Source organism: Psammomys obesus, unplaced genomic scaffold (assembly GCF_907164565.1).
Source record: "Psammomys obesus unplaced genomic scaffold, mPsaObe1.curated_primary_1811, whole genome shotgun sequence".
Classification (NCBI taxonomy): domain Eukaryota; kingdom Metazoa; phylum Chordata; class Mammalia; order Rodentia; family Muridae; genus Psammomys; species Psammomys obesus.
The window spans coordinates 5,689,642-5,715,606 of NW_026585643.1; the positions used below are offsets into that span (position 1 = coordinate 5,689,642).

At 43.2% G+C, this 25,965-nt stretch overlaps 1 protein-coding gene across 3 annotated transcripts in view; it reads right to left on the reverse strand.

Annotated features, from left to right (window-relative positions):
- The window catches only part of Atp8a2 (ATPase phospholipid transporting 8A2), a 504,296-nt gene that overhangs the window by 245,152 nt on the left and 233,179 nt on the right, over positions 1-25,965 (reverse strand). For all 3 annotated transcript variants that reach the window (XM_055617218.1, XM_055617234.1, XM_055617226.1), the window contains one exon: positions 25,414-25,586. In XM_055617218.1, coding sequence (XP_055473193.1) covers positions 25,414-25,586 — 173 coding nt within the window. The remainder of the gene's footprint in view (positions 1-25,413; positions 25,587-25,965) is intronic.

A 25,965-nucleotide genomic window follows, 5' to 3' on the forward strand; every position in this document is an offset into this window, starting at 1 on the left:
TAAAATAAAATAAAATAAAATAAAATAAAATAAAATAAAATAAAATAAAATAAAATAAAATAAAATAAAATAAAATAAAATAAAGGAAGTTTCTGTGGAATTCTGGATCTTGAGATGGGGAGCTTATCTGAGATGCCCCAGGGCGAAACACTAAATGTAGTCTTAAGTGTGCACAGAAAGGGGGTTTCACTACAAAAGAAAGCACATGGGGCCGGAGGCCCAGGAGATGCTGGATGGGCATGCTGTAAAGATGGAGGAAGGGATACAGAGAGTATGCAAACTAAAACGACGTTAGAGTTTAGCATCCTCATCGCCACCCTGCTTCTGCTTCTTCCCTCAGAGTATCCAGGCTCATTGCACACGGAGCCAGGCTGGAGGGAGGGAAGCTTAAATTCTTAGTCGGAGGTGAGCACACAGAGAAAAGCCCTTTTCATGAGACAGCTTCGGCGAGAAATATGGTTTAACTAGGGGTGGGGGTGGTTATTTAAATCTTTGGGAGTAGGTAGATGCTTTGGGGGTGAGTTTACATCATTGGCTGAAGCCAGGGTGCTGGGAATGCCTTATTTTCCTGAAGAGGAATTCCAAGTGCTTACTGGACATGGCCTTATCAAGACAGGAAGTCCGCCAGGCTACATGACCACCTCAAGGGTGGCAGAGGTGGGGAATCATAAGACTATGTGCACCAGGACATGCAAGCCCAGGGCAGGGAGGGAGCTGTCCTACTCCTGTCTCAAGATGAGATTTTCAGGGTTTGGACACACCCTGACTTCACTCTTGTTCCAGGACAGCTGCTCTGGTCACACAGCTCCCTGGCCTCATATCTCTGGAAGCTAAAAGACACAAGGAAACAGATTCCCCACCCCCACCCCCGAGGTCTCAGAACCTTCAGAGAATAACTGCATTTTAAACCATTTAAGCTGATGCTATGTATGTGGGACACTGGGAGGAGGGAAACACATCTTTACTCTATCCTGCCCTTCCCTTCTTCCCTGTCACATGCTTCACAAAGTTAGTCACAGTAACACTTACTGTGATTCCATGGCCTTTCCTATCATCTTATCACCGTACACTGTGTCTCTCACCGCAGTGCCCTCAGTCTCTTCCTTCTCTTACCTCAGGGTCCCCAACTCCCTCCCACCCTCTCGCTGTAGCGACTCCTCTCAGTCTCTACACAGGACAGTACCATCTACTCCACACCAATAAGAAAGTGATTCTCCCTGCAAAAGAACTCACCAAAGTGTTTCTTTAAATGCTGCATACCACTGATGCATTTGAAAGACACAAATCCAAAACACTTTCCTGAGCTCCCTGTTCAGCCTACCAACCTGCACATGGAAAGGTACCACGTGCATAGGCAAGGCGTAAGCTTGTGAAGGTACTCACCTTTGCTGAGGCTTAGTTTTCTTGTCAGATGAAAGACATGTCCACATGCATGAAACAAAGAACACAAACAAAACCTTCTAGTTGTTGTGGTACAATAAGAATCTTCAGTCACACACGCTGGTTTTCTTGTTATCCCACAGCATGTGATGTCTAACCATAGGTCACCAGACTGAACTTTTGTGGTCCCTTTGGAGATACAGCTTAAAACTACTGATCAAATAAGAAATAAAATCTGCCTGGATCTCTCTAGTCATACCATTTACATGTATTTCCTCATGGACAATTTCTTCTCGATGTCAATATGGGGGGGGGGCACGGTTGGACGTCAGAAACAACAGAGTAGTGTACAGTAAAAGGACAGAGATGTTTTAAGGAATGTGAATGTCTGGCACAAAACCAAGGTGAAGCCAGGGGCACAAGAGACAAAGAGAAAGCCACACAGGAAGCAACATCCAGCATTAACTGATCAATGGCGCAAAATCTCCAGTAACAGGAAAGCATTCAGTAGAGCAAGGAGAGTCTCAGCTTCTAGCCCTAAAAGCCACCCTCCCAGCTTCATCTGCCATCTCAACATTCTTGCTCCACTGCGGTGTATTTCCTTCATCATTCACAAAACCCCTATGGTTAAGGCCAGCTAGAGAACCATGCCATTGACAGGAGCTGGCAAAGGCAGCCACCTGCTTCCCAAGCTAGACTTGTGTGACAGTCGCTCATGGTGACCTGGGCAACTTAACCAGACAGACAACCTCAGGCCTAGAGCGTAAGGGACCATATCTGCAAGACGACGCTGTTCCCTTTCCCCAGTGCCTGCACCCTGGTGAGGGGTTTTCTGGTGTGCTTTCAGCTCTGGGAATACTCATTCAGAAGGCCTGAGTAGAACAAGCCAAACCAAGGGTTTGAAGGAGACTTATACATCACCATGGTTGATATCCCCATTCCTAACCCCGATCTCAGAGTGTGTAGAAAGCTTCTAGGCTCATTCCCACTGTTGAACTAAAACTTTTGGCAAGGCTTTCCAGATATGTAACCATGAAGACAGAAAGTAGAAAGTAGAATGGTTAACTGGAAGACTTAAGGGAAGTCTTTTAGTGTCAGGCTGTTTGATTTCCTGTGTGTTCTCTGGTTGCTGGATGAGGAAGCCCCCTTAAGGTTGACATGGTTGACAGCACATGACCATAGGTTTGTCCAGACACTTCAAGAACAACTTGTGCCAATACTTCTATGATACCTTGGAAACAGGGACATGGTTTCCGTTCTTTTTTGAGTTCCTAACACAAGATACTCTTATTGAAGGGAACTTCAACATAACACCTACTTCTCTGTCTCCCTGATCTCAGAGAACAACCCAAGGAGGAGAGGTATGTGCTGTGGACCCATATGCCACAGTTAGCTTGTGAAATGGAGAAAAGAGCAGGCGAGAGTGGTTAGTACATGACAGAACCTCACAGATTTGATAACCATGGAAGTTATGTGACTTCCATCCCCTCAGGCCCTGGCTCTCATTCAACACCAGACAGTACTGCTCCAGGCTCTGTGCTCACCTTCTGCCTGCCCAACTCATCTTCAGGTCACATTTTCAAAGCCCACCTATCCACGACAGTCCTACAAATCTGTCCCCAGGCTAGATCTGTCTCCTGAATGCTGAATACGTATGTTAGCTATCTTCTGAAATTGTTCAAGTACTGTCACAGGACCATCTCCAAAAGCACACAGCTGTGTTCACTGAACTCATCTGCCTCAGCTTTATGATAAGAGCATCCATCTATCAGTCACTTTACACATTTGTAAAGTGTGTAGTAACTGCTGCTTTGGGGCAGGCAGAGAAGGGGAGAGATGAGTTTATCAGCATGGTATGGGAATCTATGATACCATCAGGATCCCTGTTGTCTCACTCACAAAGAGGAAAATATAAAATTAGAACTGGGAAATACCATTTCACATTTAGGAGGCTAGTGAGCGTCAACTTCTCTACTCTAACAGGGTAGGTTTCATCCTGATGGCTGCCTAGGGTTAAAAATCCAGGCGCTTGGCCAGGCTGACTTCTAATCTGGGTCACCTTCCAAGCTTACATTGCTGTGGCGGAGTTCATATCCACAGAGTATGGAGCCGAGATCCCCATGATTGTGTCAGCAGCCACTTGGACCACTCCAGGTTCCCAGAGGCCACCTGCTTCTCTTAGTGTATAGCCTCCTCCTCCTTCAAATAAACAACAGCCCATTAAATTCTCTTCATTTTACAAACCTATTTTCTTTCAACCTAGGTGGGTGGACTGATAGGCCACTGTTGTGGTCCCAGGGACAGGACCCAGAGCCCTGTAGACGCTGAGCACGCGGTTTACTGCTGACTTACATTCCCACACATCCCCACCAGAGGTAAATGGCCTATCAACAGCACGGGCCCACCCAGGTAATCTTTGCCTTTAAAGGTCAGTTGTACCATGTAACAGAACCAAACGATGCAGGTAAAGCCCTGATATCCTTGGAGATCACGCAGAGGGTAGGAATCCTGGTGTGTATTAGAAAGTTGCTATAAACTCTTCTCTCTCCATCTCTACCCACCCCAAATGTCAGCAATCAGCACAGTCTTTGCTCACATGCGCAGAATGCTCTAGCTACACAGATCTTCCAACAACAAAGAAGCGTCAGTTGAATGCTATTTTAAAATAATACAGAAAACCCCAGTGGGAGAGGATGGGAAAAGCAGTTATGGCCACACGGTAATCAGAAGAAATCTTCTGAGTCCAATTCCTATAGAGGGACCAGAGATACTAAGATAATAACACATTGTCAATGCTGAAGACTGTCATTTCATTTGCAGGCAAAAGGGTGGCACTAGAAAAGATCATCCTGAATGAGGTAACCCAAAACCAGAAAAGGTCACATGGAATATACTCACCTATTAGCGGATATTAGCCATATAATACAGGATAAACATACTACAATCCACAGACTTAAAGACACTAAGTAAGAAGGGCAAATAGAATAGATGCTGGAAGAGGTTGAAGAGAGGAACAGAATGAGAGCCTACCATAGATGTCCTCTGAAAGAGACCAAGAGAGCCAGGGCCATGGAGACCTACAGAGACCGATGTGTCAACCAAGGACCATGTATAAAGAGGATCTAAATCCCAGAAGTGACCAATAGGCAGCCCAGTCTCCATGTGAGTTCCCTAGTAAGGCGAGCAGAGGCGGTCTCTGGCATGGACTCTGATGCCTGCAATTTGATCACTTCCTGCTGCTGCTGGTGGTGGGGTGCTTGCCAGGCCATAGAGGAAGAGGATGCAGGCAGTCCTACTGAGACTTAATAGGATGGGATCAGCTGGTAGGGGAAGAGGAGTTTTGCCTTTCTGAAAAATAGGGGTAGAAAATAGGGGGGAAGAGAGTGGGAGGGTGGGATCAGGAGGAGACAAGGGAGGGGCTACAATCGGGTTGTAACGTAAATAAATTATAAAAATTAAATTTAAATTTAAAAACTCATTTCATTAACAACGAGAGAGATAAAAAATTAGAACCAGGATATATCATTTCATAGTCCAGTCTGGACAAACCCTAAAAGTACACCTTGGCAAGAATTTATACCTAAATGCCTTTTATGAACTCACTCAAGGATATAATTCTGCATTATTTAGTGAGGTTAGATAAGTGTGTTCTCCAATACCAAGCAATTCTACCCTAACATATTATACATTATAAAAATATTTAAACAAGGGAGTTTGTACTATTTTTGTAGTCACATTGCATGGAAAAGCCTGTCTGGCAACAAGCCAAATATCTATTAACAGGAGAATAAAAAGTTGTGGTAGTATTTATCCAATAGAATTTTATGCAGCAGTGAAGATGAACATACTATATCTACATGAGTTAACATGGATTAAACATAAGCAACCTTCAGTGACAAAAAACATACTTCAGAAAACAGTGCAATTCCATTTATAGGCCTTTAGCTACAGAGCAAACAGATAGTAATACTGATCACAGAGAAGTTAAGAAATATGGAGAAGGGGCTGGGGAGAAGGCTGGGGCCAGAGAGGGATAACGGTGCCTGCTAGCAAGCCTGATGACCTGAACTCAGTGCCTGGGTCCCCACGGTGGAAGGAGAGCATGGACTTCCACAAGTCTCCAAATGCATGCTGTCGCTTGTGCACATGTGTGCTTGTGTACACATACTGCACTAAGAAAATAAGTAATTGTACTAAAATGTTTAATTATTAGGGAACAATGAAAATAATGGGAGTGGCTAACTGGCATAGAAGGAAGGAGGCACTCTTAGGTGCACAGAGCCTTACTGAGGAAGGATTCCTTGGTCAGAGACTCCTGTGCCACATGCATTCTTGGTATGTACAGACAACAGTCTTAACCAACACAAAGCAATGCATCATGTCCACAAACTAATACTGGCTGTAGTAGTTTGAGAGAAGGCTCTTCCAGGAGGTGGGGAGTCGCTATGTAAAAGAGAAGACTTGCAGGAAGGAAGGTCAGATGTGTCAAAGCACACCCTGGATGTATAAGTAAATCAGGGTCTGAGCAAGAACCAGAGCCAGGCTGAGGTCAGCCATGAAGCCCCTGCACCTCACCAATGTAGATAACACTTTGGGAGATTAGGAACTCACAAAAGTCTTAGTCAGAGATGGCTAGAACCAAAGAGTGCTGTGGTAAGGCTCCAAGAATACAACCCAGTTACAGAGTCCACAGTGAAATAAGGATGAGGTAAAGCCACCCTGAGGAAGGAGAAACTCAACTGAGGGCCATTTGTTAGCAGAGAACATTGTTGCAGGGCTCAGATCCACGGATCACTCTGAAATGCCAACTGTACATCCAACATGATGGCCATTAACTTGAGCATCACAGGACACATCACATGACAAGCAACAATGGTGACAGCCTGAGCAAATTAGAACCCTGAATGCTGCTGGTGGGAAGGGAGATAGCAGATGCAGAAACAGCTTGACAGTGCAACCCACAGCTGGGCACATCTGGCAGTGATGAAAATACATCCACATAAAAGCCCATTGACAGGTGTTCAAAGAAAAGATGGGACTCATCCAATTGTCCACCAGCTAATAAACAGATAAACAAAATATGCCATGTGCGTACAACAGAGAATTATCCACCCCTAGGAGGTAAGAAGGCACTGAAAAGGAAGCCAGATGAAAAATTACCAGCTGTAAGATCCACTTTGCACAGGAGGCTGAAAATGGGTGCATTTTACAGAGACAGAAAGTTGGTAAGCAGCTGCTTAGGACTATGGCTACAAAAGTATCACAGGTTTTCTCTCTGAGGGGATGAAAGGGTTCTAGAACTGATTTGAGATGAAGGTGTATTTATCTGTGAGTTGATTATGAAACACTGACTTAAACACCTAAATGGCTGGATTGTTGGCCAATGACTTGTGTCTCAATAAAGTTTTTTCTTTTTTCTTTTTTAAGACACTCATGGCTCAGGGCCTCAGCCTCCAGTTCTAGTCCTTGCACCAGCCCAGGGCCTTGGCCAGAGGTTTTGTAAGCACTTAGTAGGAGGTTCATGAGGGCCACAACACAGAACTTGCTGAAGGTTGAACACTCATCAATAAGCAAGAACCAGGCGGGGGGATGGTTCGATTGGTAAAATTCTTGCCTTACAAACATGTAGATGTGAGTTTCATCCGTGAACCCTGTACAGTGAGTGGGGCACTGAAGGTAGAGACTTGAGGACCCCTGGGGCTCTGTTTGGTGTCCAAGTCCTACACAAGCGACACTAACTAGCTCTTGAATTCTCAGCAGCCAGGATAACTGCTGAGGCATGAACAAGAGCCACCTCCTTAATCATCAGCCATGGAGACAGGGAGAGGCAGCCGAGGCCCCTCCTCTCCCCGAGGAGCAGGCAGTTAGCCTCTACTGAAAGAGGGACTCAGAAAGCCTTGCCAGTCCCTGAGAATATGCTGGACTGCATGGAGAGCCGTTGTCTTCAGGGTAAGCTGCCTATGTTCCTGCAATAACTTGAATTAAACCGTTGCTCATCAAGCTTCTCCTTGACTGGAATCATTCCCTTGAACTGTTTCTGGCACCCAGCCGGGGGTGAAAAGATGTTTGCTTATCTCCTCAGGAAATGTTCACACAAGACACATCCTCACCCACTTAGTTTCCCCAGCGGAAAGAACCCTTCTCACTAATTGTCCACAGGGAAGAAGCACAGCTTCAGTCACCTCAGGAAAGCCACTCTCTGGCTTCGAGAGAGCCCCCATGCTCAAGGGAGCAGGAATCTGACTTTCCTCCTAAGAGCAAACTGCATCTGGCCAACTCCTAAGGGAGAGTGCAGGCTGCCCTAGAAGTCGGGCTTGAGCTGTGTTAGCCTTGAAGAAATGAAGTGGAAAGACATTCCAAAGGGAAAGCCTGGAGGCAGGCACAACATTCCTCCTACTGGTTTGGGGGATGGGGTCTCAATGGTCTGCCAAAGAGTACCAGGGGCCTTCGCATCCCCAAACCACCCAAGAGCCCTTTAAGGTCGTCCTAATTCAAACAGGAACAAGACAAAAGCCTTGGCCTGTATCCGGTGTCCACACACATGCAGGAATGCTCTGCCATGGGAGCAGAGAGACCCTTCCACTCCCTCTGCCACTCTATAGCATCCCTCTCTGTCTGTCTCTGCGGCAGATGACCAAATGTCCAGTTCTAAGCAACGCCAGGAGCTAATTGTAACAGACGGCCTTGCTGTCATTCAGTAAAGAGGACACATGCATAAATCCTCCACTTTAAATAAAAGTAGAAAACCTCAATTTAAAACAATTTACTAGTGATTTAATCTTTGTTGTTCTTGGCTAAAAAGACACAAAACCTCTGGCTTCCTTCCTTAGATTCACGGTGTCTCAAGAGGGGTCCTCCAGATGTTCCCCAGTTGCTGCCGGCTCCTCTGAGGCCTTTGTTTTTCTTTTTAGGGCAGTATTAACTTTTATAGCTTATCGGGAACGGAACAAAACACCACGGAATCAAACAAGCAAACAAAAATAAATAAATTATTAACTATTTGGACACTACAGTTTAGCGGCAGAGTAAGAGAGAGCAAATGGGCTCTTGGTTTGTGTATCTGCCATCACTCACAGTCAAAACCATGGAGCATGCTCAGGAAGAGGCCATGAGGCTCAGGATACTGGGGCTGATAACAAAAGAGTTCAAAAGCTGACTAGTAAGTGAAAAACCCACCTATCCATAGCTATAGTCATTTACATTTTTCTGTCCCGGAGGCTCTGAAATTTTAAGAAATTCCCTAATAAACTTTACAATCCAAGACTTGTTTCAACTCAAGAAATATGTATAAACACCAAGTTTTGAAATATCTGCTCTCCTTTATGGCAAAATGGTAATCTCAACCCTGCTTTCGTGCCATCATTATGCTGCTCTGAAACCCAGAACACATGCTACAATCCAATGATCACCGAGTACTGCCATGAAGAGAACAGGCCCTGGGGTACGCAGACCTTATTCTCAAAGACGCACACATGGCCAAAGCCCTCCTGTCAGCCACCCATCCAAGCCTTGACTACTTCTGTGTACTTGTCATTTCCTTTTCGTCCTCAGCCTGGACTGTTCTGTACTATCAAGCGAAAATGCATCACGTGTGTTGGAGGCAGGAAATTAAAATGTTAATAGCAAGCAGGCTTCACTTCAATTCTTAAACCCACCTCTGTGCACTAGGTGTGTGCCACACCTTGAGGAACTAGATGCCTGGCACGTGCTGCAAGACATACTAGCATGTGCTTCAAGTATACTAGAAGCAATCAGGTTAGGCCTCCGGATCTCTCAGAAGGGAGGCGTGGCTGTCAAGAGACAGCCACTCACTGTGCATGGCCTGAGGGAATGGGCCACAGTGGTTTTGTTTCATCTGGGTTTTCCCTCCATGGTTTGTTATTGGGTGTCTGATCGGAACTGCCACATGTGTTTTATTCAACGCTGCTTGGAAAGAACTAACAAAGTAAAAGTTCTTTATACTGGTAAAAGGCACAGTCATTCATCAAGCTTTACAGCTTCGGGGTCTAGAGTGAGTGACTTACCTCCCTAAGCAGAGATTTTGGCTGAAGGTGGTAGACTCAGTTTAGAGGTTTATGTCACTTTCTGAGTGTCACATAAAATAATTCTGGACAGAGCTCAGTAGAAAGCCTAGCTCCTGGTCTTAGGGTTTCATTGCTGTGAAGAGACACCAGGACCAAGGCAACAAGTCTTATTTATAAAGGACAACATTTAGTTTCAGAGGTTCATTCTATTACCATTATGGCGGGAAGCATGGCAGCACGCAGGCAGACAGGGTGCTGGAGAAGCTGAGAGTTCTACATCTTGGTCCACAGGCAGCAGGAAGAGGCTCTCTTCTGAGTGGGACTTGAACACTAGGAGATCTCAAAGCCTGCCTACCAGTGACATACTTCCTTCAACAAGCCCACACCTATTCCAGCAAAGCCACGCCTCCTAATAGTACCATTCCCCATGGGCCAAGCATTCAAACACATGAGTCTATGGGGCCAAACCTAAACAAACCACACACCCTCAGGTCTCAACTAGCATTACCATCCAAATCCTGAGCCATCCACACTCCACTTTTTGTCGCTCACCACTCCTTACCTCACTTTTCATGTGAACGTATAGTACACTAAATGCCACCACTTTGACTCAAGCTGCTATAACCTAATGTCAGCATAGTCCTCCATCAGTCTGCCATCCTCGGGGATGTTGCACCCATCAGATGCCTTCCCAGTGAACATCTCTGATGACAGCAGCACACATCCAGCCACAGGATTCACAAAGCCCTTTCCTCCCAGAAGAGATGAATTACCCAACTTCATGCTACCCATGGTGTGTGTGACCTGGCCTTTTTCAACCCCCATGTAGAAACACACTGTGACTGAAAGGTAAACTAAACTAGCAGTTCATGTTTTCCACATTTAATATCCACATTATTTATAACTCTCTTCATTCACAAAGCACCTCACTATGTTTTCTTTCTATTTTCCCCTTGGGTTTGCAAACCTAATGTTGAGTTCCAGAACTTAAGCCCTGTGAGGCTTTGGCTATGTCTGATTTGCACATTACCAGAGTCTCTTACGATAATCAGTACGTGGATGTTTGTCAAATGGATACTCCTCCTTTAAGCCCTTTCCACACTGCACTAAAGAGTGACCTTTTAAAAATGTATAGCAGGTCTTTTCTACTTCCATCCATTTATCTGCAAAGTTCACGGTTTCATTTTCTTTACAGCTAGAACATATTGAAGAGTATGATGGATAGTTTTATGTCAACCTGACACAAGCTAAAGTTATTTTGAGGTGAGGGAACCTAAATCAAGAAAATGCCTTTGGAAGATCAGGCTGTAGGCCATTTTCTTGATTAGTAATTGATGGTGCAGGGCTCAGCCCAACATGGGTGGGGCCAACCCTGGGTGGGTGGTTCTCAATTCCATAAGAAAGCAGGCTGAGCAAGCCTTAGGTGCAAGCCCATAAGCAGCACCCCTCCATGGTCTCTGCAGTAGCTTCTGCCTCCAGGTTCCAGCCCTGTTTGAGTTCCTGACCTGACTTCCTTGTATAATGAACAATGGAAGTATAAGCCAAATAAAACCATTTCTCTCCAATTTGCTTTTTTTACGCTGTTTGATCACATCAGTAATGACCCTAACTAAGACAGTGAGGTAGCCTAGACCGAGAATGATAAACCTCATGTTCTTGCTCATCAGATCTCTTAACTCCAAATCTTGAGGTGTGAGTGTACGTAGCCTGGGAACCAGGAAAATAAAAAGGGACAATTACTGAGGTAGGGTCATGGGGGGAGCCATAGAGAGAGGAATTGTAGGGTACAAGTCATCTGGTCAGATAAACAAGTAAAAGAGGGACAGGAGAACACTAATTAGGGAAAGAGAAGAGAGATCAATACAGAAGGAAGGTGGAAGGTAAGAGAACAGTAAATATGTCTCAAAATATCACAACAATCATACTATTAATGAAAAAGAAAACCTAAAATATATGTACATCTGTGTATAATATTCATATATTATTTAGATAGAAGTTTCTGGGATAACGATGCTTCCTCCAAAGAGCCAAAGACCACTTAACAAACATACAAAGAAATAAAGAAAGAAACAAAACAGCACTAGGCATGAAAAGCCTTTTTTTGAGTTTTGGGCAGGGTTGTTCAAGATACTTCCAAAATTTCTTGATTGACCCCTTTGGTAGAAGGTAAGTCCCTATTGCTGAAGACACCATGCACTTCAGAAACAGTGCTCAAAGACCCCTGAGCTAAAATTGACTTAAATGTTCCTTCCTTTAGGGACTAGCTTTCAGGGCACCAGAAGTCCTCATGTGATTTTTGAAAGGAAGGAATCAATCAACATGTGATGCCTATGAACCACAGCCAGGACCACAATGGCACAATAACCCTATGGGTGCAGTAGTGGCACATATATCCTGATAGTAACCAACATCTCTCTAATAAGATCTTCTCAACAAGAGACAAATAATGTCTGGCACTGGAAACCTAGCCCACTACCCAGGGCTAGTGAACTCATGGATCTTGGAGAACCTACAACCACCACTTTACTAAACCTGCATAATCCCTAAATGCACTCTAAATATTTCTTCTCATACCCACAGAGAAGTACAGTCCTGACCTCTCATCAAGGAAACTTCTTTTTGTAATAGATGGAAACCACTACAGAAAACCACAACCAATGAAAATGCAGAGTTGGAGAGCACAGCTCCAATAGATATACTAAAAAACCACTCTAATACTACAGCTCAGGAAACACTGAGGAAGAGAAGGCAGAAAGGGTGTAAGAGCCAGAGTCTCAGATCAGGAAGTTTTCTATATCTCCTAGTAATATCAGAAGCTATACCTCATAAAGTCTCACCAACATGACTGCCTAAACATAAGCTGAATAAGAACAATAACAATAGACATGCTAAAGTGGATCAATGAAAGACTAGGAGGTCTCAACCCTACACAAGGATTTTTTGGTCAGTGTTTTGATACTAGTCTTCTTCTAGTAATCTAGCTACCACTTAGAATATGTGAATTCAGACACCAGAGGCTTTTTTCTTTCCCTAACAATGGATGCCAATTTCCCAGGAGTATTAGGGTGGATGAGCACAAATCCTGAAGTGGAAAAAAACATAAAGGAGAGTGAATGTGAATTACACCATCCATGATTTTACTGTACATGTGACAACTGCTCTCATTCTTACCACAACTTCAGCAGCTGTCACAGGATGGATGTCGGCTCAGCCAGTAAAAAAATCAAGGCTGGATCGGGCATCATTGTAGTTGATAGGGATAGAACAATAGACAGAACACACACACACACACACACACACACACATTCTCTCTCTCTCTCTCTCTCTCTCTCTCTCTCTCTCTCTGTTTTCTGAGATAAGGTTTCTCTGTGTAGCCCTGGCTGTCCTGGAACTCACTCTGTAGATCAGGTCGGCCTCAGACTCACAGAGATCCACCTGTCTTTGTCTCTTGAGTGTTGGAATTAAAGGCATATGCCACCACTGCCTGGCTGTTATCCTATGTTCTTAAAGCCACTGAGTGACATTGTTCTACAGCAGCATTATCAAATAGAATCTGTTCTTATAGGTCAGAGTACCACCCTTCACCCAAATGATCTTTAACAATATTCTTTCTCCTTGTGCTATTTTACTGTTCAATATGTGTGGCTTCTTCCTCCCATCACATTAAACATTATAACTGCTTGACCAGCCTCTAGCATAGCTATTACCAGCCCCTTCCAGTCTTGGAGCATAATTCTATTTTGAGTAGCCCAGTTACTTAGAATTTGTTTTAGTTAAGGTGAATGCATGCCCTAGGATATCATAGCCTCTTTAAACTACCTTAGATTTGTAATTTGTATAGGATGCCATCCTACTTTGTCATGGTTCTGATCTGCACCATTAGCAGGCATGTACTGTATAATTACTAGTAAAACTGATGGTGATTTTGCAATCTTAGTCCGCCCTTCCTTTATCTCTGGTGACCCTGTTGCCCTGTATGGCCTCCCCCCTCCAGACACTTAGCTCCTTGCCCCACCAAAAGCATGCAGGCCAGGTGGGGCTGCCATCTGTCTTCAAGCACAGTTTGTTTTTTCCTTCCTCCTGGGGGATACTGTGGCTCTTTTGCTCAGCCACTGAGTCTGAGCCTTTTATTTCTCCCTTTTCTGGCATTACATTCCAAGTGCTTCCTTACTCTCTTCCACCTCTTTCCACCCTTATTCCATCCTTCCAATCCCCAACACTAGGTAGGAAAGAAAGTTTAGAAGGGAAAGGGAACATAATTATTGCTAGACTACTTCCTGCTAATTAGGGGCATCAAGTTCCTTAGGGTAGGGTTGATCTTTGCCAACTAGATTTACAATTTCTTCTCATCTCTTTGTGAATGATCACTTGACAAACTGCAACAAACCATAACCAACAGCAACCAGCACCACCAGCAGCAACAACAGGAGGATCAGCAGCCACTACCACCCCTCTTGGAGTTCTCTTGTTTGTATACCCTCTCAGAGTCCCCAGAATTCCTAATGTCATACACTTGAAGAAACTATCTATAGCTAGCAAAATTATTCCCCTTCTAGAGCATGAGGCAAGTCACAGTCAGCTACTGTGGGCAATCTGAAGCAGCCTCATATCTGCACACCTGGGATTCAAATAAAAACATATTCACATAACATTTCTATGTTTTTTGATAAACCAAAAATTCTCACTACAGGCCCTCCAGCAGACTGAGTGAGCTACAGGGCAGTTAAAGATTACATCACTTCTACTGATTCGACAAAGCGTCTCAATAACTAGGTGACTCCTCCCTTGGGCCTGGGTGGGCCCACAGATGGTGTGCAGTAGTGTGATTATCTGTTCAACATCACTAAAATGAAGCCATTTCAAAACAATAATGAAAATAGGCTCAGGTCTTCATAGACAAGCCAGAGCAGAAGGCCCTATGAAAGGTTTAAGACCATGCTTCTCCTCTACATGATATAAATAAATGTGTGTGACATTGGGAACAGAAAATCTTTAGCTTGAGATGCTTGAGTCAGAAGTGTAGAGATGCCCAGGACCTAGCCATGGACTCATAGAGAAGATTCATGGTAGCAGCTTTCAAATCAAGGACATGAAAATACAGCCAACCAAACGAAAATCTGGCTTGTTTTTTTACCTTTCCAGTTGATAAAATTTTTAAACTGATTATTAATCATGGTCCTAATGCATTTCACTATTTGTTGTATGTAGCCTGGACTAAATCTAATTACAGTTCTATAGGACATAAGTTCATCCTAATCACCACTAAAGTACATTAACCAAGCACACTGAAATACTACCTCACCCTTGTTAAAGTGCCTACACATCCATGAAGACAAAAAATTAAGCCAGGAGAGGTGGCTCACACCTGTGATCCTTGTTCTTGGGAAACTAGGCAGGAAAATCACAGCAAGTCTGAGGCCATCCTGGGCTCTATTAGAAGCTGCAGAGCTGTAGGATAGAGAGTGAGACCCTGTTTCAACAAACACAATAAGAAGAAAAAAGAATAAGTGAAATTGGTGAAAAAACAGAGAAAGGGGGACTTTGAAATTCTGTTAGTAGAAATATAAATCAGTATACTCATTATGAAAAGCAGTCAGCGGTTCTTTAAAAAAAAAAAAAGACAGAAACAGAACTCCCAAATGATCCAGCTTCTATGTTTAAAATCTAAAGGAAAGCTGCTATATTAGAGATGACTTCACTCCTGTGTTCACAATAGCCCAGATACAGTGTCCACCAACAGGTGAGTGGACTAAAGAACATTATTATCCATCCATTTAAAGAGAAGATGAAATCCAGCAGCCTTGTGGGTAGAAGAGGGGTTTGTCATGGCAAGAGAAAGGAACCAAGAGCAGAAAGGCAAGAGTGGGAGGACTAGAGAGGGGCGAGATTCCAGGTACCAAAACACAACAGGAGGGTTAACTCTAGAGTCCACAGCACACTAGGGCAACTGCAATCTCCAAGTTATATCTCAAATAACTAAAAATGAAACATCAGAATTGTCTCGAGACAGGGCAGTGATTCACACATAAACTCCAACTATTTCAATCTCACCAGCACATGCTGTGCACGTGAATTGGATGCACAAGTAATCATCTCAACTATTAATAATGTTGGTTATTCAAAAGTTCCCCTCTCAAAAATTATCCTATCCCCTGTTGACATTGATTCCCAGGTTGGGTAATTCAGCCGTGGGCAATTCATATCTTAATGCAGAGCATCAGGGTTCAGAAGCATGGGACTTGAGAGCACACATACATGTTCTATGTTTTAGGTATAAGTCTTTAATCTTTTACTGTTGTTATATCCTATTTCAGGGAAATTAATTAAGTGTGTGTTCATCATGGTTTTCTAAAAAGAAAACAAAAACTGCAAGGTTCAAGCCTCTATAGAAAAGGAAAAATATTGTGATAACATAGGACTCGCTGATTTCTAAAATTCTAATATCCTCAAATACCACCCACCCATTAAAACAAACGAAAGCAAAGAAAAATGAACAAAAGACTGACAGACAGATTTATCCTGGCGCTTGTGTGTTTGTACAGGGATTATCTCCACTCTGCTTCACTTTGGTCTTAATGACTGGTGTGTCCAGGTGGTGAAAGACATTTGTAGGAGTACTTGCTTAGAATAAGAACAAATGCTCGCTGTATTTCTCAGATGACGCAGGGGTCAAGAATTTGATGGACAAGTGTGCAGAGAGGATGTCTGTCTGTCTGTCGTCTTCCCCTGTCTTGTTTGTATGTCTGTCAGGGAACAAGCCACAGGAGATTCAACCCTGCAACCTTGGCAGAGCTCAGCCAAATGATCAAACAGAAAACAACAGAAACCCAGGTGTCCAGCAGACATGCTACCTCTGCTGCCTCAGTGCCACAGACAGAGGCAGGACTTCATTACAGCCAGAAGACTGGAGCCCCACCCAGGCTCCACAAATGTAATGTTAGTTAGCTCCATTGTCTACCATAGCAACTGTGGAAAATGATGCCCTAGATGTGGCCAGCTTAAAATAGAGCATCAAATATTTAGGATAGACATGAGTCTTGGTGGCCGCTTTCATCAAGCATCCCAATGAAGTAGTGGTCAGGGTGCTGCAGAAATCAGAAAAGGGGGCACGTTGATAACTCAAGGAGCAGAACATGAGGCAACATGTCAGATGTAAGCACAGGAAAATGGAAACATAATTTTCTTTGGGACCAATTAATGTAGGAACTGCTTGTATTCTCTCAGTCACAAAGGTATCAACATTGTGAGGAGAAAGGTGGGTTGGTTTGCTTTGTTTTGTTTTCCTTAATGGGAGTTAATGTGACACTTTCCTGTACTGATGGATCACATTCTGAACCTCTTCACAGCAAATGAACAAAATGTTCTTGAAGTACAAACGTCATCACAAGGCGGGACTTGGGGCAGAAGTATTCATGACATATTCCACATGTTGAACTAGCTCTGTTTTTCACTTTTTCACTCTTGTTTTTCTAGTGAGGAAATAACAAACACCAAATATGAGCTTCTGCTTTGGCATTTCGAGCCACAGTTTCGCCTGGAATCACCGCATTTCATTTGGCAAGCATCACTGTCAGGAATGACAGGTGATGAGTTAATCACTCATGAACGCAGGAGGTAGAGGAACACGGGAAGAAGCTTGGAGCGTGCCACGTCTCTCTGCTCTGGTGTCGCCCTCTACCTGTGGTTCCACACACAGATGGCAGCAGAACCACTGATACTTCAGAAGCTTCTAGACTGTGACAGTCAAATGAGGGGCCTTCTGCCCTGTAAATAGGTTTCTTACCAACATGGAGAGGAAACTGACCTAAGTTTCCTCAGTGAGCAGGCAGAGGTCTCCCAGGGCTGTTTCCCCGGCATCACTGCATAGCCCCAAGGGTCAGGCTCACTCTGCAGTGTCCACGCCACGTGATTGTTTACCTCAGTGTCTGTCCCATGAGTTTGGCTTTGCTCTTTCACAAAAGCGCTTCTCTAGTTCTTCATCTCACAGTATTCATTCATAGGTTTGTCAGCTCTATGACAAACCTATAGCTCTGCACAGCTCAACAAATAAGCAATCGAGTTGGCGTGCTAAGTTTTCTCTAGTTTATCTCTGAGTTAAATATAGCGACAGGGTGCAAGTTTTCTGGTGGGGCATAGCTCACTGTTATACACAAAGCCATGGGTTCAATCTCCCCAGATTCTCTCTCTCTCTCTCTCTCTCTCTCTCTCTCTCTCTCACACACACAAACCCAAATCTGTAACACTTGGTGGGAAGGGAATTAAAATCCCTAATAATAGGAATTATTTAATATGAAAACAATCCTTCCTTTGTAAACATGTCATCTTTGACCTAAAAAAATAATTTTTACCTTTTTGGAATCAGAAACAATTATTTAAAAATCATTCCTTTTTCCTAGTTTGGATTAATACTGCAGTGACTGGTGATATTCAGGTTATTGTGGATTAAGCAAGTTATATTTGTATAGATCAAGAGATGCACATCAGTATGATTTTTCACTCTGGAGATACACTGTTAAAATATACCAAGAAAAATATTTTCAAATTTCTTAGATTTTTAGAAGCTGTTTTTATTCAAGAAACATTACATCTGAGAGTACTCATTCTCAAAAGAGTATCAAAACTAACAAGGATGAAGGGAAACTGCCTTAACCATGAAAATAACACTGTGTTAGAGCTAAATGGGGAAAAAAGACAAATTATGAATTCTGCCTTAATTGCAAGTAATCAACAGATCTGAAAATTTGCTAAGCCACAATACAAACAGTCTAGAGGAAGGTATACAGCTTGGACAGGTTAATAATGCTCCCTGGATTAAACCATCAACCAGGAAGCTGGCTTACAGCTGGATACACACACTGTTAAGAAATCACATCATGAAAGAGACTAAAGAACAGTTTTATTTTTGCAAGTGTGTGATTGGATCTCTACCAACATGGAGGCCAATGAAAATACAATTGGTGATACAATTCTAATTACCGCATCTGAACACTGTTTTGACATAATTCTGTATGTCACTTGAAGGTTGAAGGATACTGTACACACCATTATCAAGTGTGAGCCATTAATGCTAAAGACTAAATGGAGAAGGAACAAATTAAAAGCCATTTCTAAGTAATCAAAGTTAGGCCAGAGGTACAGGGTTCTGGATGCAGGCTGAGTAGGTGACAGGTAAGTCCAGGACATGACAGAAGACTGAGCTAGCAGTGAGAATGAGGGTTGGCTGAAATATTCAAAGCTGGGTACTTCTGCTCAGTATAGCATTGGTGTGTGTTGATTTTTCTATTTTTTAGCTTATTATTGCTTTATTTTTGTGTTGTGGTGAGTTAATCATATATGCATACATATATACATTTATGTATATATACATATGTATATATACGTATATTGTTTGGCACACACACCAATCTATATGCTGTATTATGCCAATCCAATTACATATATAAAATATATTATGATACATATTATATATGTGTGTGTGTGTGTATGTGTGTGTGTGTGTGTGTGTGTCCGTCCTAGCATGGACAAAGCTTCTGGCATTTCTCTCCAGATTACTTCAATTTCTCAAGCAAAGAGCACAAATTTTATTACACATTTCCAGATTGCTTACCCTTGGACTCATTATCATCTAATGGAAATTCTCATATTTTTCTTAAGTATACTATAAAAATATTTACAGTGCTGCTCACAATAATCAAACACTATTCAGCACTTTTTTTGTATTGAACTAGGACCTTAAGTATGCTAGGTAAGTCCACTTGGAAAAGTGGTAAGGTGCAGTGCGTTACCACTGAGCTGCACCCCACCTCACTGTTCAGCCTCTTACACACATGTTTTATATTACTTCTTCATGTAGAAAATGTTCATACACTTTCAGATTTGTACCTGTGGAGCTCCCCTTGCAAGAAAACATATTTTTGCAGGCAGAGAAAGTCTAGATTGTAGTGCCAACTCTTAAAAGAGTGAATTGATAGTTGGTGGTGCCGTGGATGCTGCTTTCACTTTATCTCTGTTTTCTAATTTTTTTTTTTTCTACAAGAAATACAAATAATTCTTAGCTAGGAAAACAAACCTCCAAAGTCTTTTAAGCTATCCAGTGCACCCTCCGCCTCTCACTCCTGTCTCTGTTCTGTGGCTTCACATGTTTACTTTAAATCCACCCCAAGAGACAGAAGTCTAAACACATCCAAGAATATGAATGATGACCTCTGCTACCCTTCCCATGCACATCCAGTGTAGACCCCACTGCGGGCTTCATCTCCTGCCCAGACACTTAGAGCCATAAATCATACTTGCTAACTAGGCACTGCTGAGCAGCCACCATCATCCCCTGCTCTCGAAAAGGGTCTGGGGCAGGGCCATTTCTGACTCCCTCATGTGGGAGATGCTGATGAGCCTTTCATGACTCTTTTCCTGATGAGGCACAGTCACTTAGCATTTCTGAATCCTCTCAGGAGGCCAACAGTCTGCTCACCCCTACCAGCTTAGGCTATGAAATTTATCTCCATTTTGACAAAAACAAAGAGCTTCAAAGAAAAGGGAGGAGGGAAAAAGAGAAAACAGAGAAGTCCTCACACACGTTGAAAATGGCTCACACATTTTCTATCAACATTCTTTCTCTAGAGAGCAACAAATCCTCTAAAACTAGATGGGAAGAGTCCTAAATGCGGTAAGCTGCTAGGAAAACTGTGAGTATGGACAGTATTATACACGCATGACTAAAGCAACAGGCACAGCCAGGCCATGGCATTTTCAGATCTACACCATACCAGCTTTGCCCTTGCTATATCAGACCATGTGTAAGACAATTATTTTAGGCCTTTATTTATTCATTTGTAAAAACAAACTAACAAACAAGACAAAGGTTATGCTTGTTAACAGGATTAACAAATGAAAGAACTTGAAATTCTAACCTCCATTTCGTAATTGGTGTATGTGGCTTAGTCTTGCAAAAGGTTCCTAGTTTATCTACAAAACGCTCTCACAATGAAGTGGAAAGTGGAGCTGCTACAGGTGTGTGTGGGGGGGACAGTAATTCTGAGGATCAGTAGGTGATAGGAGAGTGAACATACAGGCATACCCAATGCTACTGACACATTTTGAGTTTAAAGTGCTCAAAGAATGCAGGCATGAAAATGTCTGGGACCCTGATGAGACTCTGGGTTGAGGCCCAGTGGGGGGTCGGGTGGGGATACTGTGTGCAAGCTAACTGGGGAGCTGCCAGTCTTGGTCCTGACAGCCCTTCACACTCACTCAGTGTTTGTAAAATTCCTGCGTCCAGGTTTGCTTGCTCTGGAGGAATGGCCTAGGAACCATTTTTTCTTTTCATTTGATCTGCATTTCATTCTTTTTAATTCAGCAAACTTCAATTTAATTGGGTAAATTCTTTTATTCACACACATATACTTTTAGTTGTGATAATTCACCCTTTGAGGGCGGGAGAGATAGCTCCATGGTTATGAGTTTGGTTTCTAGTACCTGTGTTGAGTGGCTCACAACTGCCTAGCACTACAGCTCCACAAGGTAAGATGCCCTCTGCAGGTACCCAACATATGTCACACACGTCTCACACACACACACACACACACACACACACACACATACACACACACACACACAAAGTAAAAATAAACCTTTCAAAGCACACTTTAAAGATTAAACACCTAATGGCATTTAGCACAATCACAACTCAACTATCCCCACAACATAGTTTTGGGACATTTCACCACGTTGGAAAGAAAAGCCTGTGCCATGAAGAGGTGCCTCCTTTCACCCTTCGCTGAGCTTCTTAGCCTTTTGTCCACTCTGAGTACTCCACACTGAAGGAATAACACCATACACCGCCTCTTTTGTGACTGGCTTCCTTTGCCAAGCATAGTTTTGATTTTCAGCGCATCACAGCATGTGTCAAAGTCTCATTTTTTCCCTATGGCCGGACATTGAATATAGATTTTACTTTGCTTATCCGCTTGTGAACAGGTAGACACTGAGTTGTCGACACATTTTGGCTATTGTGAACAATACTGCTATAAATACATGTACATACGTATTTGTTTAAGTACCTGTTTTTCAATTCTTTTGTGTCTATACATATCTATAGAATTGCTTCATCATCTGGCACATTTATGTTAGAACCCACCACCCCTTTCTGTAATGTTCTCTGGATGATTCTTTGTCAAGATGATACTGAGAAGAGGGAAGTACATAGAGAGAAGACATGAAGATGAGACTATGATAGGCTCTATGTCCAGAGCTCAGAAATACAACAGACACAGTGGGATCTATGGGGAGAGGATAGAGTGTGACAGCAACAGAAGAAGAAATCACCTCAAGGAAGAACCATTGGGGGCCAGCAAGAATGCTCACATGCTTGCTGCCCTAGCCTGGCAACCAAGTACAGTCTCCAGACCCCAGCTAAAGGCGGGAGAGAAAGGACTCTACAGATTTCTCCTTTGACCTTCACAGCCGCACCGTGGCATGTGCAATGCCACCCTACCTCACACACAATAATAACAACAATAAATAATTTTTTAAGAAGGGAAAAACGTGTTGGTTTGTCTTTGTGAACTCAACACAAACTAGAGACTCTCAGCTCAGGCATTGCCTTAGATTGGCTTTGGGCAAGTCTGGGGACCATTTTCTTGATTAATGATTGGCATGGGAGGGCCCAGCTCACTGTAGGCATTGTACCCCTGGGTATGCCCAGAACCCTGGGCAGGCAGTCCCGGGATGTACTCAAAAAAAAAAAAAAAAAAAAAAAAAAAAGCAAACTATTAAACACCATTCATTCATGGTCTCTGATTCAGTTTCTGCCTCAAGTTCCTTCTCTGACTTCCCCTGATGATCAACCATGATTTGTTAGCCAAATAAACTCTTTCCCTCCACCCAGGATGCTTTTAGTTAGCGGTTCATCAAAGCAACAGAGAAGAAAGATAGGACAAACACCATCAGCCACAAATGCTAGAAGGAACTAGAAGTCAAGTAAGAAGCTGAACGTGCCAGCTGCTTGTGACAAACAGAAGTGCAGATGCAAGGACTCATCACCAATACTCTAAAACACCGTGTCCCAGAGAACAGAGGCCACAGCTTTAATGCTCCCAAGACACCTAGGATGTACAGTGAAGATATCAAACACAACTGACACTGTTTTTGAGTGGAAGCTTACAGGGCAACAAACAACACAAACCTAAGAGCCCTGATGGTGAACCGACTGGCACCTCCTGCTGACTACACGTGACCTTGCAAAAAGTTCTAACTGCATAGAAAATACTGGAGCACAGCAAGCTGTAATTAAGAAAATTGGGTATAATTTAATCAAAATATATAATAAACTTCCAAGGTCAGAAATTATACAAGTAAAGACCCATGTATTCTCATTTACCTAAATATTACAGAGTGGGTATTTGAGTGTGTATGGGTTGAGGCAGGCACACTTAAATGCCCAAAAAGGAGCAGTGAGAAGGATCTTAGACTAAGACAATCCTCCTGGCTGAGTTTTCGGAGTAGTTAGGACTACAGTTGCATGCCTATATGCCTGATTGAAGGGTGTCTTTATGGAGTCCCTGCTCTTGGAATATAGAGTTTTCAGTGTAGAGAGGACATATTTGGGAGAGCCTGGGCCCACTGGAGACCTGGTGGGGGTCCATGATTCCCCTTTACTACTTAAATCTATCTTAGTTTGAAGGAATTCTTTCTTTTTTAAATTTTTAAATTTTTTAATATTAATTACAGTTTATTCACTTTATATCCCAGCTGTAGCCCCCACCCTCATTCCCTCCCAATCCCACCTACCCTCCCTCATCTCCTCCCATGTCCCTCTCCAAGTCCACTAATAGTGGAGGTCCTCTTACCCTTCCATCTGACCCTAGCCTATCAGGTCTTATCAGGATTGGCTGCATTGTCCTCCTCTGTGGCCTGGTAAGGTTGCTCCTCACCACCCTCAGGGGAAGGTGATCAATGAGCAGGCCACTGAGTTCATGTCAGAGACAGCCCCTGTTCCCATTACTAGGAAACCCACTTGGACACTGAGCTGCCATGGGCTACATCTGTACAGGAGTTCTAGGTTATCTCAATCAATGGTCTTTGGTTAGAGTATCAGTCTCAGAAAAAAACCCTGGGCTCAGATTTCTTGGTTCTGTTGCTCTTCTTGTAGAGCTCCTGTCCCCTCCAGGTCTTTCTATCTCCCCCTTATTTCATAAGATTCTCTGCACTATGCCCAAAGTTTGGTTATGAGCCTCAGCATCTGCTTTGATACCCTGCTGGGTAGAGTCTTTCAGAGGCCCTCTGTGGTAGGCTCCTGTCCTGTTCCCTGTTTTTTCCCTCCTCTGATGTCCATCCCATTTGTCTTTCTGAGTGAGGATTGATCATCTTACCCATGGTCCTCCTTCTTCCTTAGCTTCTTTAGGTGTATAGATTTTAGTATGTTTATCCTATATTATATGTCTGATATCCACTTATAAGTGAGTATACACCATGTGTGTACTTTCTGCTTCTGGGATACCTCACTCAGGATGATCTTTTCTAGATCCCACCATTAGCCTGCATTGAATGAATTATGTTTTCAATCATCTACAAATCCATATTGATAAGAAAATACATAACAATTTCTCAGAAAAGTTATTTGTTTGAAAAAAAAGAATTTTTTTCTTCTGTATTTAGAGAAAAGTGTAACTCAAAATGATTGTATTTTATATATGAAAAGTGAGAATTAAGGCCACCTTTTCATGCAAAGTCATGTATGACATTTGGCGTACATTTCTGAACACAGCTGAAGCACCTGAGTGCTTTGTTTATAAAGTAAGTGTTCAGTAGTTGTTGTTGTAAAATCAGAGCAGGGGAAAAGCCAAGGCTGCCTGTGAGGAGGGAAGCTGGGAACCACCTGGGATCCTTTTTCTAATGAATACTTCTATGTAGTAGATGGTCATTCATTTAAGCTGAAAGCGGCCCTCAGTGCCTACTGCAGTCTGAACCCTTTCTCATGCCATCCTGACGTTTGTACCTGTGTGACACACAAAGCCAGGTGACAGGAGCATAAGCACAAGGAGCAAATGGTGTTTTTCTTTAGCTTAAAGCAGCTGGCTAGGAAGCAAGTCTATTCCTGCCGTCTGTAAGTCTGTCCAGTTTTCCCTTGGAAACCCAGCTGGACTTACTTTGATTGTCCCCTGAAAGCCTGTATAGGTAGGGGTTAACCTATTGGCTCTGAGTTGCTGTTTACTAGGCTAGTTCATGTGGTTTCCAGTTGTCCCCCATTCTACTGTTGGCTTCAGCCACTAACAAGCTGGGAACTGCTCCTTGCCGAATGAGGTGGTGGCAGGCAGAAGTCAGACCAGCCAGGACTTGAGGATCAGGTAGAACAATAATGACTCCCAGTATTGAGGAACTCACAGAAGTCAGGTCCCACCCACTTAGCAATTCAGCATCTTAGACAATGAGAAATGATAGAAGACAGGATTCCCAGCAGGCTTTTCACCCTTCTGGCTGTCATGGGCCCTTCGCCTATGGTGCCCTCTTATCTTCCTAGTCGATTATTTTCATCAGTCTGACTTTCAAATCTCTGTCAGCAGTGGACCTCTATGTTATGTGCACTTAGTTGAATGTTAGTATCAAAAGTCTTTCCACCTTCCACAAGGAACCAATGAAGACTCTTGCTCGGGTGTCGAAATGGTTAGCTCTAATTGTCGGCTTGACTAAATTAATAAGCACTTATTGCTATAATTAAGTATGCATTTGGGTGTGTCTGTCAAGGTGTTATCAGAGAGGTTTAACTGGGGAGGGAAGCCCCATCCTAAATGTGCATGACACCACCCCATGGAGTGACAGGAAACAAAAGCATTTTGCTGCTTTTGAGCAGAATTCTATGAACCAACAGCTAAAGATATACTCAGGTTTTTGTTTAGCCTTGTCTATTTTTAACATAGGGTTTGAAGCCTACAATTTGTTTGTCGCCCCCTACCAAAGACCACAGCACAGACACACCAAGATCACCGACTGGGCACAAACCACGCATTCTCACCTGCAGCAGATGACTGCTTTGCAGGAGAGCGCCAGATCCAGGAAACTTCTGCGGACTTCAAAGGAGAGTGCATACTTCAGGGTGTGGCCGTCGATGATGAGGGCGACATCATTCTCTTTGCCCAGCAAATCCCCGAGGTCTGTGCAGTGCTGAGTGATGGCTGCCCTTGTTGCCTGGGAAGAGTGGAAGAGGATGACAGTTTTGAGCTTCATACATAAAAGCTGAACTTATGGTTTCTTGAAATGAGAACATGGCACATGGAAATACGCACAGTTCAACTTGGTACAGCCCCTGGGGCATGCCCTTTGGGGCTGTTTGCTGGGTAAAACACGCTCAGATTGAGACCCCTTTGATATTTACAATGATCTGACCTGGCTGAAGTGTGCACACCAGTGATACAAAGCTCTTTTCCAATGGAACAGGGACTCTCATTACATACGCGCGCGTGCACACACACACACACACACACAATTATGTGCACATCTATAGATAGATAGATAGATAGATAGATAGATAGATAGATAGATAGATAGATAGATAGATAGATAGATA